General features: G+C 51.7%; 1 protein-coding gene across 1 annotated transcript; it reads right to left on the bottom strand.

Moving 5' to 3' along the window:
* Window positions 1-385: 385 nt before the first annotated feature.
* On the bottom strand, window positions 386-5,250 carry PIM3 (Pim-3 proto-oncogene, serine/threonine kinase). The gene is made up of 6 exons (XM_064702778.1): window positions 4,884-5,250; window positions 4,449-4,558; window positions 4,253-4,303; window positions 3,597-3,960; window positions 2,129-2,305; window positions 386-1,977 (listed from the first exon to the last, which is right to left on the bottom strand). The coding sequence occupies exons 1-6, from the start codon at window positions 4,963-4,965 to the stop codon at window positions 1,793-1,795; spliced, it is 969 nt and encodes a 322-aa protein (XP_064558848.1). The 5' UTR covers window positions 4,966-5,250; the 3' UTR covers window positions 386-1,792.
* Between the last annotated feature and the right edge of the window lie 4,219 nt (window positions 5,251-9,469).

The raw sequence follows: 9,469 nt of genomic DNA, 5'->3' as shown, positions 1-9,469 counted from the left end.
TATCAACTGTGAAAACAGTAACCACCAGCAGCTACAGAACCCCTTCCTTGTTATACTTAAGGACAAGTACACTGATATTCAGTGTTTACAGAGGTAAAAGTCCCACAATTACAGGGCCAATTCCCTTTTATGTAGGCCATTAGTGCTGTTGTATTGTACTCCTTCCTCAGTCCAACATCAAACACAGTGATTGAGGAGCAGATAGAGCTCAGGTGAGGGATTGCTTAATTCTTTAAAAATGGTCACTGCTTAGTGGCATAGACCTTCTCCTAACTCTGGCTCAGCTGCTGCAGGCCTCTAACAAGGGTTGAGATGGTAACAGAGTGTGTTTCCCAGCTCATCACAAGTAACAATGAAGGTAAAAGTAAGAACACAAACACAGAACTGTTATATACAAAAAAGTTTAATTGAAATACCTGTATAAAAAATATGATCTCCATACATTTCACACCGTTAAACAGAAGAAAAAAATCCAAATCCAAGCTGCATAAATGCAACCAGATCACAGAAACACAGCTATTAAAATAAATTAAGGTTTATGACTCTGCCACTCTACCTTCCAGAGCCAATGCACGGAGACTGTACAATGTCAATAATTTAAAACCCTTCCAAACAGCATTACTTTACACTTCTGGTACAATAATACCAGACAAAAGGCATACTGACTAACTTTTAAAAGTCATTCTATTTCCCTTAAATTAGACTTTGTACAACAATTTCCCATCTTCCAACAAAAAACTGGTAAGGTCAGAAATTTTTTTTATTTTTATTTTTTTGTAACCAAAAGTTGACAGGAATGCAGAAAAAAAAGTGCCATGGGCCAACCACTAGAATTCCCATGGGGAGAAGGAGGGGAAAGCACAGTGTTGAATAACTCTAACCAAATAAATTAACCAAATAAATAGCCACAGTTGAAAACTGTGGGAGGTCTTCTAAAATCCAAACAATAAATAACTGTATAGTACACGGGAAAAAACAAGTTTACATAAACACATTATACAGGTATGGAAAAAAAAAGTAGAAGTCCTTGAATATTGCATTGATTGTGCATTCAACATGCCCATACATACTTTAAGACTCGCAGGGTGACAAAAGGCCGGGGGGAGTTGAGAAAGGGGCTTCTCATGCCCAATGGTAGAGATGATAAAAGGAACATGAATAAATGTTTCTGATAAAGAAGCCGATATACCTGTTCATATTTCTGTGCAGGCTATAGGAAATATTTTGAGCAGCAGAGGTGGGTTGGATTTGTAAAGGGCAGGGGGCAGGAGTGAAATGTCTGTGTTCAAGTATTCCATCACCAGTGGATGGGACTACTTCATTCAATCACCGAACAGGTTCTCCAATGCATCATAGGAGCTGCTTCCCCCAGCACTGAGTCTAAAGGGAGCAAATTCCTATAATGAACTGGATCTTCTTTGGACATAGACAGCTCAAAAAAGAAAGTCCCACTGAAGCAGCTTTCAAAAAGGCACTCAAAAGCAAATAAAATCTAGTCCAGGCTCTATGAGAGCAAAAAAGTTTACCATGTATTCAAGAGGTCACTGCTTTCTTAATAAGGTCAGTCTTTGACTAAGTACTGGCCTGCAACTCCCAAACATCAGCGTTTCCAAAGGAAATCTCTCATTCCAAAGCAGAAACCAGCAAAGGGGGAAAACAAAATCAAGTCCCTCAGACAAAGATTCAACTACAGAATAATGAATGCATTTTTCTAGCCCCTCCTATGTATTGGCAGCAGCACTGTGGTCTTTCTGCTTGAAGCTCCCCCTCCCAGTGCGAGGTCCTTAGTAATTCACAGACTCTCATTACTTGAACTTGTGCTAGATACATCAGTATCAAGGGTCCGTAGCCTTATGTCACAGTCCTCAGACTTCACTACTTCAGATTTGTGCATCCATTGATGGTCAAAAATCTGCTCAAGTGTTGGTCTGTCTGAAGGCCTCAGTGAAAGGCACCATTTGATCAGCTGTTGACATTCTATAACAAAAAAGGAAAGCCATATTAGACTAAAAAAGTAAAAAAATGACAATCCTCAGTTACAAAAACCCACCCACACAAGCTCATGAGTACAAGACCATTAAAAAAAACCCCAAAACAAAAAAACCAAATGGACTTCTGCAGAACTTACCAGGTGAAATTCTTCTCCTGAAGTATAATCGCCCCCTCAAGATTTCTTCATCTTGCTCAAAAGGGATGTCTCCACAAACCATGTCATATAACAGCACTCCCAGAGACCATACTGTTGCTGACCGCCCATGGTATCTATGGTATCTGATCCACTCTGGAGGGCTGTATACTCTCGTTCCTGAAAGAAAAAAAAAACCACAACAGAATTAGAGTTAAAGGTTTAAAGTGTTTCCCCATTATTCAGCTCCTTCTGGCAGAGCTAAGTTAAATTCAAAAACTTGACATTTAGGAATTTCAAAAAACAACAAAAAAGAAAAATAAAACCCACAGAAAATCAACACCAAACCCAGAAAACTAAACAGCTTTAAATTTTTCACAAGCCAAAGCCATTAGCAGTGTAATTTCAGGTCATCTGCAGGGTTACACCATCAACAGACTTGGCCCATCCGGTTGTTCTATTTTGTTGCAAGGAATAACACAGCCCCATCAGCTGACTGTTTACTGAGGCAAGCTCCCTTTCACTGACCACGTGGCGTCTGCAGCATCACACCAAAAATAGACACAAAAGGACAAAGGGGGCTGGCAGGGAGGAGGAGAGGGCGACAAGAAGGTGAAACTCAGGTCTGCCCGCATTACACGGGGCTAATCTGCTTTATCCAATTCCACAGGGCAGTAAACAAAATAGGGCCGCTTACGATTTCTATGTTTTTAAGGGCTCCCCCCGGGGCCTCTATGCGGCAGCTTTTCCCAACTCGCCCCCCTTCTCCTCCTCCCTCCCTCCAGTGTCCGAGGGCTCCTTGGATACCAAACAAAACGGGGAACTGGTGATGCGAGGGTCACGTGCGGCAGGGCTTCGGGTTTCACAACAAACAGATGTGAGCGCGGCAGCTGGGGCGGGGGGAGCGGGACCCCGGCGTTACATCAGTGCTACTCCAAGGACTGGGGAAAACGCTCCCTCTGGTCACACGCTGGCTTGCGTTCAGCTTTCCCACCTCTAAAGCATCGACCCCAGCCGCTGTGGCAAGTCATTTCGAGGAGTGCATTTGTCCCCATCGCTTTAAAATCTGCAATGCGGGATTTCCAGGACACTGGCAGAATGGGAGCGGGGGAGGCACCACTCCGAGTTAAAAAAAACCACCGCATATAAAAACTGCATATCCACACATGGAAACATCCGACACTGGCAAAACCTCCATGTAAACAGATCGCCCTCTAGGAAAAAAACCCCGCTTTTTCCAAGACAGGGAAACATAAACTGCTGCGTCACTGCCTGGAATCGCTTCTTTCCTACGCAACTGAACACCCCTAAGCGGCTTCGGGTCCACGGGTTTCCATTACCGATAGACCTGATATGAACCCCCGCACCAGGGGCTCTGCTTGCTGTGACTGGTCACTGGAAGGGGGCTAAGCGGCAGCTCTGGGGAGGGCATCACCCCGGGAGGGGCACGGGAAGGGTGGGAGGCACGTACCGTCGAAATCGGTATAGACTGTATCCTTGAGGAGGGCCCCTGAGCCAAAATCAATGAGCTTCAGCTCGCCCGTGCGGAGGTCAACCAGCAGGTTCTCGTCCTTGATGTCCCGGTGCACCACGCCGCAGCCGTAGCAGTGGCGCACCGCCTCCAGCACCTGCCGGAAGAACCCGCGGGCCGTCTCCTCGTCCAGGGCACCCTTCTCCGTGATGAAGTCGAACAGGTCCTTCACCAGCTCGGGCCGCTCCATGATAATCAGGTACCCGTCGGGCCGCTCGTACCAGTCTAGCAGCTTGATGACCCCTCTGAAGCCGGAGCCCACCTTCTTGAGAAGGACGATCTCCAGGGGCACCATGATGCCGCTCTGGGCAAAAAAAGGGGCGCGGGTTAGCGGGGGGGTGGCGCGGCCCGGGGCACCCCCGCGCTGAGGGGAGGGAGGCGGGGAGGGCGCGCAGGGCGGGGAGGAGGGCGCGGCCGGCGGGCCCCCTCTGCCGCTGCCGCAGTCCGAGGGGCGGGCGCGGCGCTGCGGCGGCGAACCCCCGCCAAATTCCCTCCCGACGCAGAGGCCGCGCCAGCGGGGCGGGCCCCACCGCCCACACAATGGCCTCGCCGCGGCGGAGCCCCGCGGCACCCCCGGAGCCCCCCTGGGTACTTACAATGGTGCCCCACTCGGTCACCCGCTCCTTCACCACATGCTTCACGGCGACCTGCGGAGTGCGGAGAACGGAGGCGCCGTGAGCGGCGGGGCGGGCTCAGCCTGCGCCCCGCCGCCGAGGGCCGGGCCGGCCGCGCCCGCCGCTTCCCGCGCCACGCTCCCGCCCGCCGCCCCCGCCCGGGAGCCCCGCGCCTCACCGGCAGCCCGTCGGCGATCCTGTTCCCTGCGTACACGGTGCCGAAGCCCCCACTGCCCAGCACGGAGCCCACCTGGTAGACTTTATCAAAGGGCTCCTTCTCCACTTTCACTGCGTAAACAAGAGGGAAAAACCCGCGTTAATGTCCGCAACCGCGCTGCACCCGAATAATAATAATAATAATAGTAATCATGATAAAAATAATAAATAATGTAAAAAAATGCCCACAAACGCTCTGCCCAGCAGAACCATACTGTGTGCGCTGCCCTGACTCCGACCAAGGCTTCATCAAAAAAATATTTTTCTGTTAAAAAAATTTAAAAATATATAAACGCAGCTCCGGGAGTTGCGAGACGCCGAGCCCAACGCCCTGGTAACGCAGGGCCGGTCCGCGCCCCTCCGGCGCGGCGCGGGCAGGGACACCCCAGCCTCGTACCTGGCTGGAGGATCTTCACCGGCAAGTGGTCCATGCTGGGGCTGCAGATGTGCGCCAGCGAGCCGAACTTGGAAAGCAACATCTTCCGAGGAGGGGGAAAAAACGTCGAGTTAGTTCCCCGCGGCAGCTCCGCCGGCGTCCTCTCGGCTCGGCGCGGCTCTCCTCTCTCCGGAGCCGGCGGAGGGCGGCGGGCCGCCGAAAGCTTCTGCGCGGCTCCTTCTTCGGCCGGGAGCGGGAACCCACGAAGTCCTTGGGGGTCCGTCCCCGCCGGCAGTAGTCCAAGTGTCGGTCGCACAAAGTCCTCCGGAGAAACGCAATCAGCGAACGCGCCGCTCCCGCGTTTCTTCTTCCACCCGGCGAAAGCCGCTCGGGGCGCAGGCAGGCACAGGCAGAACTATAGCTCTCCGCGGAGGCAGACAAGTCCGGGGGCTTCGGCTCCGCGCGTGGAGCCCGCCCCTGCGGGGGCCGCGGTGGCAGGAGCGGGCTGGGCGCCGCAGTGGAGCCGTGGCGGGCGGAGGACAGACCGCGCCGCCGCCGAGCTGCCCGCGCGCTTCTGAGCCGGCGGCGCCGCCGAGCCGCCTCTTAACTCCCAATATTTTGGTGCGGGCAGAGTGCGGCGAGAGCGCCGAGAATATCCCTCCGCGGGGGAGGGGGGAAACACCTCTCCCCGCCGTCCCCGCCGCCCCCTCCCCTCTGCGCCGGAGCCCCCGCGGGGCGGCGGCCGTGACTGCAGCGCCCTAGCCCGCCCCACCGCACGGGCGGACACAAGGAGGGCGGGGGGCTGGGAACTACTTAATCTGTAGTAACCGGCGCGCAGAGTTACACATCGTCTGAGAGGAACGCATCACACATTAGCGGCAAAAAAAAAAAAAAAAAATAAAGGCGGGGGGGGGAGATTCTCCCGTGTGCGTTAAAGCTGCTGCGCGGCCAATCGCCGGGCGCCCTTTCAAAGGGCTCCCGGTGCGGCCCAATGAGGAGAGCCCTCATTTGCATGCGGCGCGCGGCCAGGCGGCGGCAGGGCGGGAATGCCGCGGCGCGCCGGGCGCGCCCCGCCCCGGGCTGCGGGAAGGTCGCTCCGAGCCGCCGCGTCCGGGGCTGCGTGGGGGCGGGGCGCCAGCATTGCTGGGGCACGGGTGGCCGCGGCTCTGCGGAGCGCGTCTGGGGTTCCAGGAGCCCCGGCATGGTGGTCGGACTCTGCTCATTTTGCCAGCCGGTGCTCCCCAGTGAGCACGCGGCGCACTCCCTCGCCCTCAGCGGCGATTTCTCCTCCTCCCCAGCGCTGTCCGCTCGCCTCGGCGCAGTTCGGCCCCGTGCCAGCGCGGGGGGACGCCGGCGCCTGCCCTCCGCGCCTCCAGTCACCTCCCCTGTGCGGAAGCCCCGCGGGGCCGGTGCGGCGCGACGGCGGGCGCCGGAGGCCTGGCGGCGCAGCTCGGAGGAGCTGAGCTCTTCCCGCCCCGCCGAGGCGCCGCGCCTGGAGAGGGCACGGAGCTGCTCCGCTGCCCGGCGCTGCCGCCGCCACCCGCCCCGCAGGGGGCGCTGCATCAACAGGAATGGGGGCGCGTCCCGTGCCAGCGGGCCCGCGGGGGTCCCTGTGCCCTGAGGCCGAGCCGGGCACCGCGCTCCCGGCTCCGCCGCGGCTCCGGCCTTTTCTGAAGGGACACCCAGACAGTTCGGGGCGCCCAGGCGCAGGGAGAAGCCCGTGAGCATCGAGGGCATCTTGCCGAGTGTCTGTCCAGCAAAGCTGTAGGCGACTGCTTTAGAAATTGACTGCGATGCTGGGTGGGCAACACCATCTTAATGAACGCTCCAGCAGCTACTGCGAGCCCAGCCCAGATGCGCTCCAGGCGCTGGGGCTCAGGCCGGCAGCACCCCGCCGTTTGCAGACAGCTCGGCGGCCGCCCCTCCGCACCCTGTCACCGCCAGGCCGGTGACACCGCGGGCCTGTCACCCACCGCGGGCCTGTCAGTCACCCACCGTGGGCCAGGTGGAACTGCAGCGGAGCTGGAGGGAGCGGAGCTCCGCGGGGATCCCCGGTGTGAGGGTGTTTTGGGTAGCCCCTCCCACCCGGGCTCTCGGGGAGAGCCTAGCAGTTGGCATTGTCTGATAATAGTACTGCTGTAATCCGGGCGGTCGTGCCCATAAACAAAGCAAGGACTTCTAGGGAGAGGTAATATCTTTTATTAGATTAGACCAGCTGATGTAAAGGTCAAGTTTGCAGGCGCAGTTTCAACCCTTCATGTCCCAGGATGTATTTTTTGAAGATAGATCTTTTGGGCTATTAAAGTTACTACTTCTCATACAGACCAATTTGCAGGGGCTCCAAAATAAACCATTGAAGTATTGAGTAGCTGAGGAATTCAGGAGGTTTCATGGATTATTTTTTTCCTTAAAGCTAATGATATGGGTTTATGAGATAAAGCAATAAAAAAAGCTCTTTTTTACTTTTTTTTTTTTAAATTTTTGTTAGACCCTACCTTTTGGCTTCTCAAACTATATAAATAAAAGTTAATACGTGTAATATGTGTAAGTGCTAATTATTTGGTGTATTAACACTGCAAGTTGTTACTAATTCCTGCTTTTTTTAATATGACCAGGCATGAACAATCATGCATGGATCACTAGTCTGTAAACGTAAAAACATCAGGCCTTGTCATTCCAGCTATATTTGGAATTGCTTAAATTCATCTCTGTGTGTGGCCAATCTATAGTAAATCAGTGATACATTTGTCTTGAACGTGTTGAGAAATAATACAGTTCCCTCAAAATCCTGTTGCATTTAAGCTACATCTTCAGCTGTGTCAGCTATAAAAAAAAATACATACCTTTCCACATATATATTTGTAGCAAAATGGTAATCTAAAAATTCTGGGATCAATCCTGGCATTGATGTAACCCCCAATCTGATTTGTATTCTCACACCAGTGTGAAAGGGAGGTTATTTTTCATTTAACATTAAAGAAAACAAGATAGTTACTGTAAAAAAAAAAAAAAAAAGGGTGATAAGGGGGTATTTGTTCTTCAGTCACTTAATTTTGGCAGACAGACATTTAATTTGTATACAGCTACAAGCACTCTTGGTTTGACAGAATTACAGATGGATCCCAGACATGGAATTTACCCTGTCTTTACACATAAGCCTTTCATGGGTTTGTGGTGCTCCTTTTGATCTGGCTTGGAACATGCAGTTCAGTGGTCCTAAACAATTATAGCTGCAGAAATATTTTATAAACTAGTTTTGGCCACTTTAACAGTGGCTTTGCAACTATAAATGGAAAATCATTCATGAGTAGGATGCCAGTTTGATTTAGGATTCATTTTTCTGTGCAACAGTCCCTGAGCAGGAGTGAGTTTGTCAGGCACAGGAATATGGAAGATCCATGGAATTTTCTGCTTGCAGAACAGTACTCCCTTCAGGCTACCTTTTAATGTCTGTATGGAACCCAGCTCAAAATTTGCTGTGGCACATCATCAGGTACTGCACCAGTGACATTAATGGCCTCTAATGTGTACTTATAGCCATTGTAGTGTTGGATGGGACTAAAAAAATGCATCTGTTCTCATAATGTGACCATAAGGAATACTGCTAAGAATGCTCTGGCAGTAAATGTCCATTAAACTTACAAGAATATTGGTATTTCTAGGTCACTCGACCTCCTTATATGTCAGAGCTCCCTTAATGACTCTTAGCTTGATTCTCTTCAGTCTCTCTTTCATTTGGCAAGAGAACAAACTGAACACTGTGCTCTAGATGTGGCTTCATCTGTGCTGAAGAGAGGGCAGTAATCATGTCCCTTGACCTGCAGGCTGTGGCACTCCAAGATGTGGTCAGTGTTCATTTCTGCAGGCACACACTGCTGACTTTGTTGGTTTGTGGTCCTCTGGGTCTTCTCCTGTGGAACCGCTAGTTCCAGCCTGCACTCTCCCTGACTGTGTCCTGTCCCACATGTGGGATCCTGGCAGTCTCGTTTTGGAAGTCCAGTACAGAATGTATGTGTTATACATTTATTCAGCTAGTTTGAATAGCAGCTGTACCCTCCAATATATCAACAGCTCCCTTTGATTTGTTGTCACCTTGTATTTCCAAGGGTCACGGTGAAAAAGTTAAATAATATCAGCCATTTTATTGATCCTAAGAAATATCCCTTGGAGTCACCTGCTAATTGGACTTGAAACAGTTATTAGCTACCTTTTGAGGCCCATGAGCTGGCCAGTTTTTAATGCACCTTGTAGCATACCTATATCTTCCCAATCTGGCTGCAGAACTATCAAAGTTCACAGGCAAGGGGAGCAACACCTACTCTAATCTCACCCAGGGAAGCCTGTAATGCAGTTGTAGAAGACAATCAGAGTGACTAAACACAGTTTTTCCTTGGGAAATTCGAGATGGCTGTTCTCAATAACATTTTTGATGTTGTGGTAATGATTTCTATGAGTACTTGCTCTGTAATTGCCCCAGCAACTGAGAGAGGGTTGATCATCTTTTCACCAGATCCTCCTTTTGCAATTTCCTAAGACAGATGTAACATTTTCCCAGTTGTTAGAAACCTCTTCTGATCACTGTGACCTTTCACAAGGGACTGAGTGCC

The sequence above is a fragment of the Zonotrichia leucophrys genome, chromosome 1A (assembly GCF_028769735.1).
Source record: "Zonotrichia leucophrys gambelii isolate GWCS_2022_RI chromosome 1A, RI_Zleu_2.0, whole genome shotgun sequence".
NCBI lineage: Eukaryota > Metazoa > Chordata > Aves > Passeriformes > Passerellidae > Zonotrichia > Zonotrichia leucophrys.
The sequence above is the reverse complement of the archived record's forward strand: the minus strand, read 5'-3'. Positions and strand labels throughout refer to the sequence as shown.

What these genes read in the sequence shown, in the direction of transcription:
- PIM3 (XM_064702778.1), bottom strand. Translation starts at nt 4,965, where the DNA reads ATGTTGCTTTCCAAGTTCGGCTCGCTGGCGCACATCTGCAGCCCCAGC. An exon ending in GGTGAAGATCCTCCAGCCAG is followed by an intron (nt 4,559 to 4,883) that starts GTACGAGGCTGG and finishes TTGTTTACGCAG; the next exon opens with TGAAAGTGGAGAAGGAGCCC. An exon ending in CAGGAGAAGAATTTCACCTG is followed by an intron (nt 1,978 to 2,128) that starts GTAAGTTCTGCA and finishes TTTTTGTTATAG; the next exon opens with AATGTCAACAGCTGATCAAA.